At 46.2% G+C, this 21507-nt stretch overlaps 1 protein-coding gene across 7 annotated transcripts in view; it reads right to left on the bottom strand.

Annotated features, from left to right (window-relative positions):
* Positions 1–21507, bottom strand: part of farp1 (FERM, RhoGEF (ARHGEF) and pleckstrin domain protein 1 (chondrocyte-derived)) — a 263668-nt gene that overhangs the window by 118041 nt on the left and 124120 nt on the right. For all 7 annotated transcript variants that reach the window (XR_011886088.1, XM_072258822.1, XM_072258824.1 and 4 more), the window contains exons 3-4: positions 5037–5141; positions 4368–4410 (exon numbers count right to left, since the gene is read on the bottom strand). Coding sequence is in view for 6 of the 7 variants with exons in the window: in XM_072258822.1 (XP_072114923.1) it covers positions 4368–4410; positions 5037–5141 (148 nt within the window). In the remaining variant the exon portion in view is untranslated. The remainder of the gene's footprint in view (positions 1–4367; positions 4411–5036; positions 5142–21507) is intronic.

Here is a 21507-nt window from a genome sequence, read left to right as displayed (position 1 = left end):
TGTGGTCACTGGTGGAATGCTGGAAAAAAACAGATAAACCGGTTCACAGCAATCTCCCACTAACAGCAGTGTGTGTGTGTGTGTGTGTGTGTGTGTATACACACACACACAGTACTGTGCAAAGTCTTAGGCACATATATATAGCTAGGGTGCCTAAAACTTTTGCACAGTACTGCAGTAATTTTATGTATTGCTCTGTACTGCTGCCACAAAAATATGTGAGTGATGATGAACCTGATTCTGATATGGGTCCCTGTTGTGGACTGAGAGTGGGAAGGGGGCAGGGAGAGGGAAATCATGGTAGGGTAAAGGGGAAGGAAGAGGGAAGGGAGCAGGAAACACAAGAGGGACATTCTGTAACATCAATTAAACCAATTGTTTGGAATCAAATCACCTTGTCTGGTGTCTCAGAGCTGGGTGTATCTGTACCCACACAATTCCCTGCCCCTGGCACTCCTTTGCCACTGACCCACAGCCCTCCCATGGCACTCCACCCTTGCCATACCCAACATTCTTTGCTCCCACCAGATAAACAAAATTGTTCTCTGCTCTACATTGACATTACAGTACTGTACATGAGTTTTAAGCATCCTAACCATATATACATGCCTAAGACTTTTGCACAGTACTGTACTTGTGTGCGGGGTGCGTGCATGGGGTGTGTGTGTGCGCGCGTGCACAGGGTGTGCGTGTGTTTCTTTTAAAAGTGATGTTTGCTGGTGAAGACTGTGCAACAAGGCTCTCTGATCTTCATTCAAATAGTGGCCATTGAATTCTTACAACCATTTGGGGCTTCCGCTTGTTGACTCATTAAGAAAAGGTCACTCCCATCAGTGCAATACTCCCTCAGTATTAGAGCGAAACATCAACCGAACCAGTGATCTTGCATCTCAGGTGAGGACAGCTCAGCTGACAGTGTATCGAAACTGAAGCACATTTTCAACCTCACACATTTCCATACATGGTGCACAATATTAGCTCCTTGCTGGATAACATCACGTATTGTCTAGTTTAACATGTTACTAGCCAATAAGCTACATGAAACATGGCACAGCGGGACTTGGGACCTGTGGTTTCATCTTCCCTGAACACTAGTTTGGGACTGTTTCCAACTGGCATACCAAAGTCTGAAGTGACTCAACACCACTGAATGTTCCCTTAATGGAAATTTATGGAAAGGACGATGACTACTGACTTCATGTTGCTTATATTGAAATGATTGAAAGTGGTAATTCACACATCTTTACTGCTTGACAGAGTCCTGCATTAAAACAGTGACTACACTTCACAAATATTTGGTAGACTATAAAATGCCTTAGGATGTTCTGAAAGGGATGCAGGAGGTGCTATAAAATGCAGAACTCTATTATAAACTACTCAGTTGTATAAAAGATGCTGATATTTGGTCTCCTGTTGGCCCTATACTTTAAAAGTCCTTTGGGGAGGGTGTAGATGAGATTTTGATCAATCTCAGCAATGAGGTATGAGGTTCTGCTCGGAACAGAGGAGATCAGTATAGATTTGACAGAGGCACTCGAAGTCAGGAATGGGTTTATAAGAGTAATCCCACCAGAGAAGTAAAGGAATTTAAATCCAAGTAAATGAGATGTAAGAGTTGGCCTTGATAAAAATGACCATTAGTCATTAAACTAGCATTCATTAAACTTTCTCTAAGGAGAGAACATTTTAAAAAGATACTCAAAATTATTCTGTTTATTTGAAATTGGCCATCTGGGATTGTGGAAGAAATTAAGGTTTACACAAAGCCCAGTACTAGGATGCTGAATATGGGTGAGGTAAAACATGACAGAATGGATGTGAAGGAGATCTTTCTGATAGTGGCGGGTGGGCGGGGGTCTAGGACCAAAGGGCACAGCCTCAGAATAGAGAGATGTCCATTTAGAATGGAGATGGGGAGGAATTTCTTTAGCCAGAGGGTGGTGAATCTGTGGAAATCGTTGTGGAAGCCAGGTCATTGAATATAATTAAGGCAGAAGGTGATATATTCTTTATACATCAAGGTGTGGTAAGTTACAGAATAGGGTTGAGAGGGAAATATATCAGCCGTGATCAATGCAGAGCAAATTCAATGGGCCAAATGGCCTCATTTGCCCCAATGTCTTATGAAGGCAGGATTTGAGGATGGAACCACTTGGCTCTCTGCTCCCCTACCGCGGTCCATAATCTCATCTGACCGGCCTCCTCAGATGCAAGAATGCCTCCACAGTCCCAGGGCAACCGGGGGTGGATAATCAGGGAGATCGCCAGTTTGGGAATGAACAACAAGGGAAATTGTTTGCCACGACACAATGGGCAGTAAATAGAAGGCAGAGATTTACAGTGGTTAGAAAAAGAGCCAGAGATAAGAAGGGGTTATACAGCAAGATATTGTAATGGAGCTGGGCCAAACAGAACTATTTCAATGCACCTTTTTTAGCACCGGTGAGATGGGCTGAATGGCCTGGTTTCTTTGCTGTATAACTCTTTGCCTCGATGATCCTGAGTGGAAACTATTCAAAATGAACCTGAGTGGATGTAGAGATGTGAAACAGCACAGTGGTTCACAGCTCCAGAGACCCACGTTTGACCCTAACCTCTGGTGCTGTCTGTGTGGTGTCTGAATGTTCTCTGTATGACTACATGAAGTTTTCCTTGGGTGCTCCAGTGTCCTCCTACAACACGAAGACCTGTGAGATGGCTGCTGTTAACTGACCCCCCCCCCCACCTCCCAGTGGGTTGGTGAGGATCGAATGGGGGGGGGGTAGTTGATAAAATGGGAAGAGAATAAAATGGGATTAGTGTAAGCAATACCTGAGGGTTAGTATGAACTTGATGGGCTGAAGGATCTGTTTCATGTTGCAGGACTCCAGACTCAATGAAGAAATTATTTCCTGCGTAAAGGTATAAGGGCCTCTCAAAGTCCAACCCTGTACTCCAGTCGTGAGATGAGAAAATGGGTAAGGCTGGTAAAGGACTCTGGTAAAGCTGCATAGCTCAATCCTCTTACAGTGAATTACAGAAACATCGATGAATTCCAACCATACCGTCAATTTCCGACAATGGAGACAGGCGGATATCAATGGCCTGTGTTCCACTAGGAGCTAGGGCCCAAGAAGAAGAAGAAAGGAGCGTGGAGAGCAGTTCAAAGGATGGAGTGAATGACCTCTGCCTGGGCTGTTCGATGACGGGGCTCTGGAGGGTGTTGTAGAACAGAGAGATCGAGGGGTGCAGGGATGAAAGCGGTGAAAGAGATACACAGGGTGCTGAAGAAGCCATTTGGCGCTTTGTCCTTTATCAGTCAGGCCACTGAGTCTGGGAGCTGGGGTGCCAAGCTACAGCTGTACATCCACTTGGAGTATTGTGTGCAGTTCTGGTCCCCAGCTGTAGGAAGCACACCGTTAAGCTGGAAAGGGTGCACAAGGTTTTACTGGAACTGGAGGCCTTGTGATACAAGAAGAAGCTGGAAAGGCTGGGGCTTTTTCCCGGAGGGTAGAAAGCTGAGGGATGACCTTATAGAGGTTTATAAAACCACGAGGAGCAAAGATAGGGTGAATAGTCACAGTCTTACTCCCAGAGTAGGTGAGTACTAGGTTTAAGTGAGAGTGGGAATATTTCAAACAGAGGACGGTGCACACCTGGAACAGACTGTCAGAGGAAGTTGCACAGTAACAATGTTTTACAGAGATCTTGACAGCAACATGGATAGGAGAGGTTTAGACAGAAATGGGTCAAATGCCGGTAGATGGGAGGAGCTCAGTCAACATCTTGGTCAGCACAGATAGGTTGGGCTGAAGGGCCTGTTTCGCTCCATGACCCTGTACTGTGTCTACTTGAGTCTTTAGAGGTTGTTTATCCAGGAATTTAAACAGGTACCAACATATTTATAAATCTTGGTCAAACTTGTGAATCAGATATCATAGAGGAAGCCAAATTTTGATGGTTATTCCAAATGACAGCTTTGATTTTTTAAAATTTAAAAAAAGTATAGATACAGCACGGTAACAGGCCCTTTGAGCCCAACGAGCCTGCACAGCCCAGTTAAACCCATGTGACCAATTAACCTACTGAGCTGTATGCGTTTGGACTGTGGGAGGAAACCAGAGCACGCAGAGGAAACCCACGTGGCCACAGGGAGAACGTACAAACTCCCTACTGACAGCGGTGGAAACTGAATCTGAAACTGCGGTTATGTTAATCGCTTTATCAGCTCAACAAAGAAAGGATTATTATCCAAAAACTGTCCCATCTAGAATAACCTTTATCCTCCCGAGTGAAGTGGGCGACTTTGATTCTACCTCAACCCTGTGAATGAATGTAGATAACTTCCATATGAAAGCAAAGGGACCCATAAAGTAGACTATACTCACTTTTGACTTGTTTCACAATTGGCTTCAGTAGGTCCAGCCACACCTAGAACACAAGAGGTGATAGTAGTTATAATAAGTACTCACAGAGTAACTTAACCAACTAATCTTTCTCAGACATTCTGGCACAAGGGTCACTGGCCAGTGCAGTTAGCGTGGAGGTGAAGCTGTGGTTAGGATGGTTAGTGTGGAGGTGGAGCTGTAGTTAGGATGATTCCAGATACTGATCTAACACAGATGGAGGAAGAGCAACACTTTTTCCAGTCGGGATAAAGTGGAAGTGGTGCCTTTTTGCTGTGAGAATACCTCACTCCGTTTGGCTGCCCAATTAGCTTCTTATCTCAAAGTTGCTGGGCACCAGGCATGCCACCGAGCTGGTATCTCAGCATAGAAAATGGCATATCCCTATTCAATAGTCTTTAGAATCAAGGTCAATGACAGATGACGTGACTTCACCACTTAGTGCAAATTCTGGATGAGTGCAGCAATAAAAATGATGCCTTATCTAAGCAATTAAAGAAAACCACTTGAATATTAAAATAAACCAGTAAATGGAATAGGATTGCCCTCTAGAAATTGCAATCAGTTGAAGTCTTGTTCTTCAATGAAGTCCATTTAGCATTGTTCAACAGAGAACACAGGCAGAGTATTGTATAGGCACTTTACACATACCATAACCTTGTGATGGTCCAAGAACTCCAGTGCAAAGTAATCACTTTCAATGAGGTTCAAACTGTGGCAAATCATATCCAGCAAGTGCTTCCCGGGGGCTTTTAACTGTAATGAATAATAAGAAATTTGTCACGTCGAGTACGCGTGTTATAATTCTGTATTTCAAGATTAATTCGGTGGTAAGCAACAGACGTTTTAAAAAAAAATCTAAAACTCACGAGACATAGTCAGTGCTTAATCTGTCTTCCAATGTCTCTGGCTGCCAGCACATTTTATATCTACTGCAAGGAACAGGAGGGCGTTCAGTTTGGAGGACCCTTTGAAAGACGGCTCACTGAGTTCCCTGAAAATGGCATCCATCACAGGTAGACAGGCTGACGAAGGTGGCATTTGGCATTGAGTGTAGAAGTTGGGAGGTTGTGTTGCAATTGTACAAGATGTTGGTGAGCTTGCATTTGAACTATTGCATTTGGTTTTATATATTTTTAAAGTTATTTGGATATACAGTGCGGAATACGCCCTTCCAGTCGAAAGCTGCATCGCCCAGCAACCCACCTATTTAACATTTTACAATGACCAATTCACCTACCAACCAGTACATCATTAGAATGTGGGAAGAAACCGGAGCACTCAGAGGAACCTCCGGCGCCCACGGGAAGGGCGTATAAACTTCTTCCAAGTGGCATCAAAATTGAACTCTGAACTCCAATGTCCCGTGCTGTAATATCGTCGCACTATCACTTAGACAACTGTCACGCCCCACAGGCTTAGATCAGCCTGCCACAGGAAAGATGCCACAAAGCTAGAAAGAGGGCAGAGGAGATTTATGAAGATGTTGCCAGGACTTGAGGGAGAGAGTTATCGAGAGAGATTGAGCAAGCTTGGACTTCATGCATACTGCTGACCTTAAAGGGGCATATAAAATCATGAGGGGCATGGACAGGGTGAGCAATAGATGGGTTGGGGAATCAAATACTAAACAAAGGTTTAAGGTGGGAGGGGAGAGAATGGGGGGTTAATTTTTCACCTAAGAGGGTGGTCAGTATATGGAAAAAGCTGTTAGAGGAAGTGGCTGAAGCAAATACATTAAAATTTAAAAGACAGTTGGGCAGGTAAATGAATAGAAAAACATAGACAAATTGGAATAGCTTAAATAAGGATCTTGGTTAGTATGGACCAGTTGGGCCAAAGGGCCTCTTTCAGGGCCCTACGGCCCTATGACTGACAGCTCAGCACTCCCTCCGCACCGTGCGAGAGCAGCAGCCGAGATTTAGGAGATGGCGTGCCCAGGATGGGTCTTAAACCTGCGACCGCCCTCCCCACTGAGTCACGGCTGATACTGCTGAGAGTTCGTTTCATCTGCCTTGTGGGTTCTGTGTTGTCAGATTCACGGGGATCCAATTAGAAGTGAGATACGGTGCTGGCAAAGCAGCCCCATGGGAACGGAAGCATATCCAATTAAACAGAGTGGATGTCAATGACAAGATAACTTCATCAGGTCAAGAGCTGAAGAGGAGGTAGATTGTCTGCAAGGTTATTTACACAACACAGAGGCTTAAATCTAATATTTTGAAATGGTCTATACCCACCACTGTTTGTCAGTAAATATTTGGAAAGTGGACAATTTACTGATGGAGCGAACCTCGTGTGAAAGTGTGGCACTAATTTACCACACTGAAACTGTTCTTCATCATATGTTGATATCAGGACACTTTTAAACCATCTTGGCACCCGCTAACCCGCAAAAAAAATATCAAGGGCACCGCTATGCATGAACAGCATAGATGGGGCATACAAATCAAGCTAAGTCCAAACTAATCTCTGCCATAACTTCATTGAGATATCTGTACTCCTCCTGGCCTGGCCTCTTGCATATCCACAGATGAATTCTCCCACTGGTGACCGAGACCTCAGCCACCAGGGCCCTGAACTCTGGGATTTCCTCTGTAAGCTTCACTGCATCTCCCATCTTCTGTAAAACACTCTTCAAAACCAACACTTCCCTGACCAAGTCTTTAGCACTGACAACTTCTCGTGTGGCGTACAGTTCTGGAATATTCTTGAGAGGTTTCCCTGCCTTGGGGGGGGGGCGGGTGGAGGAGGAACAGCTGGTCAGCTCACCAACTGGTGTCGGGAACAAAGTAGCTCAAACTGGAAGAATCTTCTGCACTTTGGCAGCACCTTCCTGGTTCATTTCAGGACATACCAATGTGCTTGCGAGAGCCAAAGATACAGCATGGAAGGCAGCCACCTGAAACACTCAGTCCATGCAGCTCGACATACAGTAAATGCAGTCCAGCCATCCCCACTATCCTGACTGACCTTGGCTAGCTCTGCAAGATCCCCCAATCAGATACCAATCCAGCTCCCTTCAGAATGCTGCAATAACATCTCCCTCCACTAAATCCCAGGCAGGGGTTCACAGGGTCAAGGCGAGCCACAGGTATTGGAAAGGGTACAGAGATATGGGGCAGCATAGAAGGTAGTAGAGATAGAGAGGGGTTACAAAGACAGGAATGGGTGTAGGGGCCAGAGGGAGTTACAGAGATTGAGAGGGGTGTAAGGGTCAGAGGGGGGTTAGAGGCTGGAGGAAGTCACAGACATGGGGTAGATGTCACTGATGGAGGAAGATACAGATACAGGATGGGGTATAGAGGCTGGAGGGAGTTATAGAGATGGGGTAGGTGTCTGGATTGAGCAAGATACAAATATAGGAAGGGGTATAGAGGCTGGAGGGATTTGCAGAGCTGGGGTGGGTGTCGGGATGCAGCAAGAGAGAGTTATGGTGGGGGCAAGATCAGGGAGAAACATGAAACTGTTGCTAAACTGAGAGCTGATTTGACGACACAGAACCCAGTGGGGAGTTGGGATATGGGCAACTGGGTTCTGGTGTGAGAAATCCTTTCTCACACCAAGGATTTGGGTGAGATTGACATGGGAGAATACTGGGATACCAAAAGGCCAAGTTCCCAAGTGTGGACCTTTAGATCCTTGATGAAGGAGCACAGACTGGAGTGTTTCCATGACCTCCAGACTGTGGTATGTGCCCTGTAACCCAGTGAGGGCATACCAACTGACAGAAGCAGCTGCGAGCACCATTGCCCCAGAGGTGAACAGACTCAGACTCACAAAGTCAAACAAGCCCTTTGTGTGATGGTCGGACACTCCCACTTCCACACTAACCAAACTGAGACAGCTCACTTCAGTTAAAGTCTGTAACCACTCCAGTTCAACTGCTTTGAGTCTCACCAACATCAGAACAGGGGAAAGCCAGTTGTCAACCTTTCCCAGACTCTCAATTTGAACACTGACCGCTTCTCACCTCAGACCCAAAGGAGCATTTCCAATATTTTTGGATTTTTAACATCCACAGTTTTTTCCTCTTTCCAACTGACAGCTGGCCACCCTGACGATCACTATTAGTTAACTTTTATTTCGCGAACATATTAGTTACTCATTTATCCAAGGGTGTGGTAAAATTCAGAGTGAAACAGCACAAGTTGAATTCAGGTACAGAAGGCTGAAGCCCTACACCACCAGGTTCAGAAACAGCTATTCCCTTCGACCATTTGGTTCTTGAAACAACCTGCACAACCCTAATCAGTAAAACTATGACCACTGTGTACCTACGGGCATTTTTCATTCTAATTATGCTCTTCTATGTTTAATTTATGTTTTCCACGTGAATGCTGTGTCTCTAATGATACGTGCCTGTGATGTGCTGCAAGTAAGGCTTTCACTGAACCTGCGCATACAGTGTATGATGCCAGAGGTAGGTTTTTACACAGAGTGTTAAGTGAACGATATGCTCTGCTGGATTAGCGATAGAGACAGATACATCAGAGAGTCTCTTAGATAGGTACGTGGATGTAAGAAAATCGGAGGGTTATGGGCTGTGCAGGAGGGAAGGATTAAGATTGATCATGGAGTCGGTTAAAAGATTGACACAACATCACAGGCCGAACAACCTGTTCTGTACTATTCTATATTCTATGTTCATATGACAATTGAATGGACTTTATTTATTTCTTACATCCTTCACATACATGAGGAGTAAAAATCTTTATGTTACATATCCATCTAAATGTGCAAAGTGCAATCATAGTAATCTATAATAATTTATAATAAATAGAACAGAAAATGCAATATAGAGTACACACAAATCAGCGTGAGTTAATCAGTCTGATGGCCTGGTGGAAGAAGCTGTCCTGGAGCCTGTTGGTCCTGGCTTTTATGCTGCAGTACCATTTCCCAGATGGTAGCAGCTGGAATAGATTGTGGTTGGGATGACTTGGGTCCCCAAAGATCCTACGGGCCCTTTGTACACACCTGTCTTTGTAAATGTCCTGAATCATAGGAAGTTCACAACTACAGATGTGCTGGGCTGTCCGCACCACTCTCTGCAGAGTCCTGTGATTAAGGGAGGTACAGTTCCCAGACCAGGCAGTGATGCAGCCAGTCAGGATGCTCTCAATTGTGCCCCTGTAGAAAGTTCTTAGGATTTGGGGGCCCACACCAAACTCAATAAGCCCAACTTTGACTTCGATTTGACTTTGAAAGTTTCAGAACCAGTCTCAATATCACTGGCATATGTTGAGAAATTTGTTGTTTGCAGCCACAGTATATCACAATACATAACAATAAAAGCAATATTTATATATATATATATAAATTAAGTTAGTAGTGCAAAAAGAGAGAACACTACTAAGATGGGGTACATGGGTACATTGTTACCATCAAGGAGGAGGTACAGGAACCCTTCTTCCCCTCTCCCATTTAAATTTCTCAATAAATATTGAGACAGGGGCATGTTCTGGGTGATGGGGGTCCTTAATGATGGATGCCACCTTTTCAGGCATCGCCTTTAGAAGGTGTCTTCGATGCTGGGAAGGCTAGTGCCCTTGATGGAGCTGGCTGAGTTTACAGCTTTTTGAAGCTTTTTCCGATCCTGCGCAGTGGCCTCTCCAAACCGGATGGTGATGGAACCAATTAGAACGCTCTCCACAGTACATCTGTAGACATTAGCAAGTACGGAGTGACATACCAATTCTCTTCAAAATCCCAATGAAATATAGCCACTGTCCTGCCTTCTTTGTAATTGCATTAATACATTGGACTCAGGATAGATCATCAGAGATGTTGACATTCAGGAACTTGCAACTGCTCACCTTTTCCACTGCTGATCCCTCCATGAGGACTGGTGCGTGTTCCCTTAACTTCCCCTTCCTGCAGTCCATAATCAATTCCTTAGTCTTACTGATACTGAGTGCAAGGCCAATCTTCGTCACCATCTGATATTCTGCCAACAGTCGCTGTGTCGTCAGTAAATTTATAGATGGTGTTTGAGCTGTACCTAGCCACACATCACGGGTGTAGAGGGAGTAGAGCAGGGGCTAAGCAGGCATCCTTGAGGTGTGCCAGAGTACCTTGTCAGCGAAGCGGAGATACTATTTCCAATCCGCACAAACTGTGGTCTCCCAATGAGGAAGTCAAGGATCCAGTTGCAGGCAGAGCTACAGAGACACAGTTTTGAAGCTTGTTGATTAGAACTGAGGGTACGATTGTGTTGAACGCTGAACTATAATCAATAAGCAACAGCCTGGACTAGGTATTACTATTACCCAGATGATCCAAGGCCGAGTGGAGAGCCAGTGAGATTGCATCTGCTGTGGACCTGTTGTGGCAATAGGCAAATTGCAGCGGATCCAGGTCCTTGCTTAGGCAGGAGTTGATTCTATCCATGACAAACTTCTCAAAGCACTTCATCACAGTAGATGTGACTCCCACAGGGTGATAGTCATTGAGGCAGCTCACCTTGCTCTCCGTGGGCGCTGGTATAATTATTGCCCTTTTGAAGTGGGGGGGAACCCCTGAGTACAGCAGTGAGAGACCGAAGATGTCCTTGAACACTCCCGCCAGTTGGTTGGCTCAGGTTTTCAATAATTCTTCTGCTCCTGCCAATGACCTCATCTCAGCTGTCAGCGCCTGCCTGCTTACAACAAACCTCCCGCGCACACTATCTCTCTTAACGCTTTCATGAACTCTCCACTATCTCAAGCAGCCCTTTGTCATTCAATTCTCTGGAGGACTGTGGGCTCCATTGTCATTAAAATCAGACCAGAGGCAAATTGTGCAAGAATTTTACAATCACCAGGAGCTATTAACTCTTTAGAGTCAAGTTTCAGTACTGTCAGTCATACAAGTCCCGGGTGGAGACTCAGGAATACAGATGTAGAACAATTCCTCATTGTTGTTTCTATAACAATTTTGTCTTACCAGTCAAAGTTGTTAGCTCTGAGCTGAACCCCCCAAACATGGAGGACTGGTGGACCACCCTTAGTCTGGCCGCTCCCTTTGACCTGTTTGGCGTGGGTGACCCTACCAAGAGCCAAAGTTTAAAGCCTTGACTCCAGCCAACATAGCTCTCCTGGTCATCGAGGCACGCAATCGTCCAAACCATGACAAGGCTGTGGTCCTCTTGGAGATGAACGAACTCCAAAAAGGTGTACTAGGAACTTCAGGGGCAAATTTCATTCACACACAGAGTGGTGTGCATATAGAACAAAATTCCAGACGATGAGGTTAAGGTAAGTACGGGAGCCACTTTTAAAAGATGGCTGGACAGGTAATGGATTATTAAGGTGTAGAGGGATACGCGCTAAATGTAGGCAAATGGGACTAGCTTGGATGGACATCTTGGTTAACACAGACCCTAGACCAGTTGAGCTGAAGGGCCTGTTTCCGTGCTGAAAGCCCCTATGACCTGAGAAGAGCCAAGAGGAAACTTCCTGAGGCTCCAATCCTCATCGTGTCCTGGGATACCATGCAGCTTTGGAACAAGGAAACAAGAAATGCCAAAAACCAGCAGCGTCTTTCAAGGAAGAAGTTGCGATATCTGGGACATTCCGAAGTATTTGACTGTGAAGAACTGTTTAGAGGATGGTTTAAGGGACATGTTGCTGAGAATTTCCAGCAATTTGACAGAGTCATGCTCGACATGTCAGAATCTTCTGATAAACAACAGAAGCTCTGGTTGGGAAACAGTCAGGCAGCGATGATAGTGGGAACCAGAGTCTGCAGGCAGGATTGGAAGTGACTGTCAGCAGGCCAGGGGGTTGATTCTGATGGGTGGCCTACTCTCTAAGTGAATTCAGAAATCGGAGGTGCAAAGCGACTTGATAATCCTACTGCAGGATTCCCTCCAGGTTCTTACAGATTGAGTTGGTAGTAAGGAAGGCAGATACAAAATGTTAGCAACAGGAATTCTGCAGATGCTGGAAATTCAAGCAACACACATAAAAGTTGCTGGTGAACGCAGCAGGCCAGGCAGCATCTCTAGGAAGAGGCGCAGTCGACGTTTCAGGTCGAGACCCTTCCTCAGGAACTGGGGTCTATATGTTTCAGAAGTAACTCATTTGTCATAAAAAGTTTGGCATGTGCTAAAATCTTACTAGAAGCTTTATAAATGTATAACAGATTTCTCCTTTTGCCTTCTCTGATATTAATTACCTCACTTGTGATGTCTGATTGGAATCACTTGTTTTTGCTAAACCCCAGAATCTGACCATAAGAAATAAAAATATTTCTCTCAATTGGGCAGATTAACTAAACTTCTATAACGCTCTCTTGCATTTAGTAGAACAAAGTGAACTACTACATCCATGGAGATTCCCTCTGCACATCCTCAGATTTATTATGTCATGGTACAACTTCATAGTTTGAATGGCTACTGGCAACCTGATAGCAGTAGAGCAAAGCAGGCCAGGCAGCATCTGTAGGAAGAGGTGCAGTCGACGTTTCAGGCCGAGACCCTTCGTCAGGACTAACTGAAGGAAGAGTGAGTAAGGGATTTGAAAGTTGGAGGGGGAGGGGGAGATCCAAAATGATAGGAGAAGACAGGAGGGGGAGGCATAGAGCCAAGAGCTGTATGGGGGGGGGGGGGGGGACCCAGAGGATGGGCAAGAGGTATATTCAGAGGAACAGAGGGAGAAAAAGGAGAGTGAGAGAAAGAATGTGTGCATAAAAATAAGTAACAGTTGGGGTACAAAGGGGAGGTGGGGCCTAGCGGAAGTTAGAGAAGTCGATGTTCATGCCATCAGGTTGGAGGCTACCCAGACAGAATATAAGGTGTTGTTTCTCCAACCTAACTGTGGCTTCATCTTTACAGTAGAGGAGGCCGTGGATAGACATATCAGAATGGGAATGGGATGTGGAATTAAAATGAGCAGCCACTGGGAGATCCTGCTTTCTCTGGCGGACAGAGCGTAGGTGCTCAGTGAAATGGTCTCCCAGTCTGTGTTGGGTCTCGCCAATATATAGGAGGCCACATCGGGAGCACCGGACGCAGTATATCACCCCAGCCGACTCACAGGTGAAGTGTCGCCTCACCTGGAAGGACTGTCTGGGGACCTGAATGGTGGTAAGGGAGGAAGTGTAAGGGCATGTGTAGCACTTGTTCCGCTTACAAGGATAAGTGCCAGGAGGGAGATCAGTGGGGAGGGATGTGGGGGACGAATGGACAAGGGAGTCGCATAGGGAGCGACCCCTGCGGAAAGCAGAGGAGGGGGGAGGGAAAGATGTGCTTAGTGGTGGGATCCCGTTGGAGGTGGCGGAAGTTACAGAGAATAATATGTTGGACCCGGAGGCTGGTGGGGTGGTAGGTGAGGACCAGGGGAACCCTATTCCTAGTGGGGTGACGGGAGGATGGAGTGAGAGCAGATGTGCGTGAAATGAGGGAAATGCGTTTGAGAGCAGAGTTGATGGTGGAGGAAGGGAAGCCCCTTTCTTTAAAAAAGGAGGACATCTCCCTCGTCCTGGAATGAAAAGCCTCATCCTGAGAGCAGATGCGGCGGAGACGGAGGAATTGCGAGGAGGGGATAGCATTTTTGCAAGAGATGGTGAGAAGAGGAATAGTCCAGATGGCTGTGAGAGTCAGTAAGAAGAGGAACAGTCCAGAAGAGGAATTTCCACGGCCTCCTCTACTGTAAAGCAGGATCTCCCAGTAGTCACACATTTTAATTCCACATCCCATTCTCATTCTGATATGTCTATCCATGGCCTCCTCTACTGTATGATCTCCCTCCTGGCACTTATCCTTGTAAGCGTAACAAGTGCTACACATGCCCTTACACTTCCTCCTTACCACCATTCAGGGCCCCAGACAGTCCTTCCAGGTGAGGCGACACTTCACCTGTGAGTCGGCTGGGGTGATATACTGCGCCCGGTGCTCCTGATGTGGCCTTCTATATATTGGCGAGACCCGACGCAGACTGGGAGATTGTTTCACTGAACACCTACGCTCTGTCCACCAGAGAAAGCAGGATCTCCCAGTGGCCACACATTTTAATTCCACATTCCATTCTCATTCTGATATGTCTATCCACGGCCTCCTCTGCTGTAAACATCTCTCATATTTCCTCTACTTCCTCAGGAGGTTAATGAAATTCTGTAAGTCCCCTTTCATCCTCACCAATTTTTATTGATGCACCTATCTGAATGCATCAGGCATGGAGTGGCAACTGCACTGCCCGTGACCACAATAAATATAGAGAGTTGTGGACACAGTTCAGCACATCACAGAAGCCATCCTCCCCTCCACGGACTCCATCTATACTTCTCACTGCGTCAGTAAAGTAGCCAGCACAATCAAAGACCACCACTCACCCCAGACATTCTCTCTTCTTTTCAGATTATGAGGACACGCAGTCCTCTTTTATTGTCATTTAGTAATGCATGCATTAAGAAATGATACAATATTCCTCCGGTGTGATATCACAAAAACACAAGACAGACCAAGATTGAAAAACTAACAAAAACCACATAATTATAACATATAGTTACAACAATGCAAGCAATACCGTAACTTGATGAAGAACAGGCCATGGGCACAGTGAAAAAAAAGCTCAAAGTCTCTCGAAAGTCCCACAACTCACGCAGACGGGAGAAGGAAGAAAACTCTCCCTGCCATGCCTGACCACAGTCCGACTCTGAGTCGTCCGAAAACTTCAAGCCTCCGACCAGCTCTCCGACACCGAGCACCAAGCAGCATCTCTGCCAAGCACTTCGACCCCATCCCCGGCCGCCAGCAGCAGGCAAAGCCGAGGATTTGGGGCCTTCCTTCCGGAGATTTTCGATCGTACAGCAGCAGCGGCAGCGAACCGGGCATTTCAGAAGTTTCTGCAGATGTTCCTCCGTGCTTCTCACGGCTGTCTCCATCAAATCAGAATTGTGCATGGCCTCCATTTAACAAATACAATATAATTTCTCCGGAGAGGGTGCGCGCGCTGTGTCGCGCCGCCATCTTCTCCTCCCGCCAGGCAGAAAATACAAAAGCCTGAAAACATAGTATTCAGGACATCTTCAAGCAGCATTGCCTCAAAAAGATGGCATCCATCATTAGGGACCCCCATCACCCAGAACATGCCCTCTTCTCACACGTACCATCAGGGAGGTTCTTCCCCTCTGCCATGGATATTGAACCCAGGAACACTACCTTTTATTTCTTTTTTTTTTGCCCTACTTATTTAATTTAACTATTTAGTACACAAATTCGTACTGTAGTTCACAGTTTTTTTCTCTAATATTATGTATTACATTGTACTGCTGCTGGAAAGCAAACAAATTTCATGACATATGCCTGTGATATTAAACCTCAAACTGACTTTGAGCTGAAGGCTCAAGAGAGCATATATTCTGCTGTTAAAAGACTGTCGCCCCAGATTCCAGTGCCTCTCGTGTCTCTGAGCCTCTGCCCTGCTATCTCCAGGCCTCACGCACGAGCTCCAGTAAGGGAGCAATGCAGGCTCCACAAAATCTATCGCCCATCCTTGGTTGCATTGTGAAGGTGCTGGTGAACTGCCTTCTTGGACTGCTGCAGTCCTTCAGCCATGAGTACACCAATGGCACCATTAGGGAGGGAGCGCCAGGACTTTGACACAGCGACGGTGAAGGCAACACATTTCCAGGTCAGGACGGTGTGTGGCTGGGAGGGCAACTTCCCGCTGGTGGTGGCGGTTAGCGCGTGAGATTGATGCTGAGGTCCTGGATCAGCTGCGATCCAACTGAATGGAAGAACATCCACAAAGGGTCAAAATTCCCCCCCCCCAACCCCCCCCAAACACATCCCTAGCTTCCGTTTTCCTTTGTGGTCAGGGAAGGAGATTCCATGAATACCACTCCCCATCATCATTATATCTGCATGCACAGCCACTGACCTGTAACCTCTCACCTTTGTCCACATGCACTTGTCTCATAAGAACACAAGAGCTAGGAGCAGGAGTAGGTCATCTGGCCCATCGAGTCTGCTCCACCATTCAGTAAGATTACGACTGATCTGGCCATGGATGCAGCTTCCCCTATCTGCCTTTTCCCCAGAATAGTTAATTCCCCTGCTATCCGAAAGTGAATGGAAGTGCACACACCCCAAGAGGGAGAGAGGACAGAAGGTCGGGGGGGGGGGAGGGAGGGAGGGAAAGGAGAGAAAATCCCATGAGACAGAGAGAAACAGAGACAGACAGGCAGAAAAAGAGGGGAAAGAAAGAGTGAAAAATGGGGAAAAGGCATAGAGAGGGACATAGTGAGAAAGAGAAAAAGAGAGACAGAATACACACAGACAGAGAAAGAGAGAGAGACGGATAGTGAGAGAGGAAGAGTGAGAGATGATGATAAAGATGAAGAAAAAAGAGCTAGAGGGAATGCTAAGGGTTAGCTTTATTACATGTATGTGGAAACGTTGAAACATACAGTGCAATGTGTCGCTTGCACCGATGAACAACACAGTCCAAGGATGTGCTGGGGGTAGCCCACAAATGTCACCAAGTTTCCAGTGCCAACATAGCATTCCCACAACTTACTAACCCGAACCCATACATCTTTGGAATGTGGGAGGAAACCAGAGCACCCAGAGGAAACCCACACGGTCACAGGGAGAACGCACAGACAGCGGTACCATTGAAACCCGGTCACTGGGCTGTAAAGCACTACGCTAACTGCTATGCTACTGTGTCGTGAGAGAGAAAGCAACAGACAGGGAGGGAGAGAGACGAGGCAGAGAGAGATTGAGACACAGAATCAGGGGGACCGATTGCAAAGATCAACTCAGCAAGCCCCACTTCACCAGCAGGTTTGCTTTCTCTTTGCCTTTCTGTGCACCCATTTTATTGCAACTTTACTCCCACTATAAGAGCCTATCTCAGTCTCCAGTGATTCCGGACGAGAACTCTTGCTCTTTAAGCTGACTTTCCCTGGGCCCCAGACAAACTCTACCTCATCCAATAAGTCACTGGTGCGCACGGAGCCTCTAGCTGACAGGCAGCCCATTCAGTCCCTCTGTTCCTCCATCTCCCCCAACCTCATCTTCCATCACCCTCTCTCCCTCGTGTATGTCCAGCTTCCCTTTAAACCAATCCCTGCTCTTCCTGGTAGAAATGGATTCCACGTTCTCCCCGCTCTCTAGGAAAAGAAGATTCTCCTGGTTTCCTGACTAGATTTACTTATAACTACTCTAGACCAGGGGTCCCCAACCCTTCCTGCACCGCGGACGGGTTTAATATTGACAATATTCTTGCGGACCTGTCGACCGGGGGGTGGGGGGGGCGGTTATTCAAGTAGGGTTAAACTCACCTTAACATGTCTTTTACAGTTAGGATTGCCAACTTTCTCTCTCCCAAATAAGGGACAAAAGTAGCAGTCAGATCCCGGAAACACGAGGAAATCTGCAGATGCTGGAATTTCAAGTAACACACATAAAAGATGCTGCCTGGCCTGCTGCGTTCACCAGCAACTTTTATGTGTATTGAGTCAAATCCCAGGACACCCCAAGAGAAGCCTACCATGACCATGAAGACTTGCGCGGGCACCTGTGTGCGCATGTGCGTACTTGCCAATTTTTTTCCTCCCACAAATCGGTTTTGCCTTCATCTTCCTGACTATACTGTACATACAGAGCCTACATAAAGTAGAAATAATGTATTTATCATATCATTCCTGCTTCTACTATACGTTAGTGTTATTTATTTTCGGCTTTATGTGTGATTTGGTATGATTTGTTAGGTTATTTTTTGGGCCTGGGAACACTCAAAAAATTTTCCCATATAAATTAATGGTAATTGCTTCTTTGCTTTACGCCATTTCAGCACAAAAGGTTTCATAGGAACGCTCTACCTTAGCAGGGGAAATATAGGACAAGGGCGGTCCTGCATGGGACAAACCAATTTAGCCCAATATACGGGATGTCCCAGCAAATACGGGACAGTTCGCAACCCTATGTTCAAGTTCAACAGTGTGTGACAGGGAATGAGGAAAGGTGCAGTGCTCTACACTGATGACATTCTGTTCTGTTGACACAAGAAAACATCATCTCGACCCTCAGTAGGGCAGCATGGTAGCAGAGCGTTTAGTGACACCCAATTACAACGTCAGCAACCTCCCAGGGTTCAATTCCCGCCACAGTCTGCAAGGAGTCTGTATGTTCTCCCCATGACACGTAGGTTTCCTCTGGGTGCTCTGGTTTCCTCCTACACTTGGGTCAGGAGGTTAATTGGTCACATGGGTGTAAATGGGTAGCACGGGCTCATTAGACCAGAAGGGCCTGTTACCGTGCCGTTTCACGTCAAGAAAATAAACACGTTCGCCATCTTATCGACCTTCTTGGGTTTCTCCATCCTGGGACAGAGAGGCCCAGCTGCTGGCCTGCTTCTCCCAATCACTTGGACAGTCTGCCTGTGTGTCAGATCCAACATTCCAGGCCAAAGGAATGCAAACCTTGCTCTCAGTTGCCGGGAGACTGTGCCAATCGCTCCAACAAAAACACTTCAAACTTGGCGTGTTTTTTTTCTGTAAAGATTTGGATTACAATGAGTCATGATGCCGGGGAATTTGACCTGTTGACACTTATTGAGTACGAGCTACATAGCAGGATTTATCTAAGACTCTGCCCCTGTGTCTGCACATTCATTTTGCCTCTGTGCTGGGTGACAGACAACAGCTCCCAAACTGATAGGGTCTCTATTTTCAAACTCTGACCCTCATTCAATCCCTCCGTGGATTTGCCCCGGCTGGTCTCTGTAACCTCCACCAGCACCACAACCCTTTGAGATCAAAGCAATTCTCCAGTTCTAGATTCTTGATCACCCCTCGAATTTAATCAATCGTACTGGTTTTCAAACTTTCAGACATTTAAGATTCTAAGTGTTAGTATCCCTTTCCTAAACCTCTCCACATCTCTGCCTCACCTTAAGTCTCAGCCCGAAACATCAACTGTACTCTTTTCCACAGACGTTGCTTAGCCTGCTGAGTTCCTCCAGTATTTTGTGTGTATTACATAGAGTTCATGGTTCAGACAGTCATACAGCACGGAAACAGGACCCTTGGCTCAACGGGTCCACATCGACCAAGATTTCCCAGCCAAGCTAGACCCATTTGCCAAAGTTTGGCCCATAGACTTCTAAAATTTTTCAGTCCATGCACCTGTCCAACTGTTCTTGTTGCACCTCCTCTGGCAGCTCATTCCATACACATGCCATCCTGTATGTGGGGGGAAATGCTGCCCCCCAAGTTCCTATTAAATCTTTTCCCTCTCAACTTAAATCTATGCCCTCTAGTTCTTGGAGCCACATGAGGTTCTGCAGATGCTAGAAATATTGAGCAACACAAACAAGGTGCTGGAGGAACGCAGCAAGTCAGGCAGCAACAATGCAGGGAAATGGAGAATCGATGTTTCAGGTCGAGTCAGTTCACAAGGGCTGAACAGTGGATTGAACCCAGGTTGCTGGAATGCCAAGCGTGGGGAGGGGCTTTCTTGTCTGGGGCAAGGGAATTAAGATCGTGGCTTCATTGAGTTAAACATCATAAAAACAGGCCCTTCAGCCCAACTCATCCATGCTGACTAAAGTGCCTTTCTATATTAATCCCAACTGCCTGCATTTGGCTCATATTTCTCTAAACTTTTCCAATCCACATAGGCATCGGTAAGTCTTCTAAAATTTTCAATTGTACAAATATCTACTACAGCCCCTGGCAGCTCATTCAATGTACACAGCAGACTCTAGTTTTAGACTCCCCCACACTGGGGAATATTATAATTATCCTCCCTTCCTTGAGAGTTTCTATATTCTGCCCCACAAGGTGAGTGTGAAAGGGAGCCATGGCAATAGTCCCCACTCAGACTGGACTCGCACCCGGTTGGCATAAGAACGCAATCAGGCCATTCAGCCCATCGGTCTGCTCCACTATTTGACCGTGGTTGTTTTCTTTTCTGCTTTAACCCCATTCTTTTACCTTCTCCCTGTAACTTTTAATGCCTTGACTATCAACCTCCACTTTCAAAGACACTCAATGACTTGGTTTGCACAGCTGCCTGTGGCAATGAATTCCACAGATTTACCACTCCCTGGCTAAAGAAATTCTGTTCTAAAGGAACATTCTTGTTTTCTGAGGCTGCGCCTCCCAATCCTAGACTCTCCCACTACTTGAAGCATCCACTCCACGTCCACTCTATCTAGACCTTTCAATATTTGTCGGGTTTTAATAAGTTACCCCCTCATTCTTCGAAACTCTAGTGAGTACAGGCCCAGAGCCATCGAACATTCCTCATACGTTAAACCTTTCATTCCTGAGACAATTCTCATGAAGATCCTCTGGACCGTCTCCAATGGCAGCACGTCCTTTCATAGATATGGGACCCAAAACTGCTCACAATACTCCGTGTGGTCTGTGCAATGCCTTATAAAGCTGACATATTCTAGTCCTTTCAAAATGAATGCTAACATTTCACATTTGCCTTCCTTACTACCAACTCAACCTGCATATTAACCTTTAGAGAATCCTACTCTCCCCAAGTCCCTTTGCAGCTTCGATTTCTGAATTCGTTGCTCACTTAGAGAACACCCATCAGAATCCGCCCTGGCCTGCCGACAGTCACCTCCAATCTTCCAAAGGTTTGCTTGATGGCTTTACACAGATCAACCTGTTTCCTCGGGAGAACCGCTTGTTGTGTCTCCAGACACCGGATAAACTACAGACACCCTCTCTCATCACAGTTTCTAGAAGTGTAAATGATTTAGAAGGACAGGAGGCTGGGAGGAAAAAAAACCTGATGAATGTGGCATTAGTAAGGATGAATATTCTGAAGCAGCAGTTCAGTTGGCAGAGCCAGTAGCTGCCACGCTTGCTTTGTGTTACCCACACATCATTATCATTCACCAGGCAGGAAGGAGCAGACTGCCGCCCTGCCTTATGAGGCCCAGATCTTTGCCACGACCTGACCCCTGGGGCACTTGTCACATTTGAAAGCAGCAGGATCTCGATCAGAGCAGACTGGCTTCTGCTGGAACAGGCGCTTACACAGGTCTGTTAATGTCAATCACCGCTTTAAAAATTACAATGGGTTTCAGTCGCCGGGGTGTTACGGAAGTAGTTTGGAATGACGTTAGACAGGGAGTAAGGAAAGGAGTGATGTATGGCTTCAGTACCT

This window comes from Mobula birostris, chromosome 5 (assembly GCF_030028105.1).
Source record: "Mobula birostris isolate sMobBir1 chromosome 5, sMobBir1.hap1, whole genome shotgun sequence".
NCBI lineage: Eukaryota > Metazoa > Chordata > Chondrichthyes > Myliobatiformes > Myliobatidae > Mobula > Mobula birostris.
Note: the sequence above shows the minus strand (reverse complement) of the source record. Positions and strands in the feature narration are given on the sequence as shown.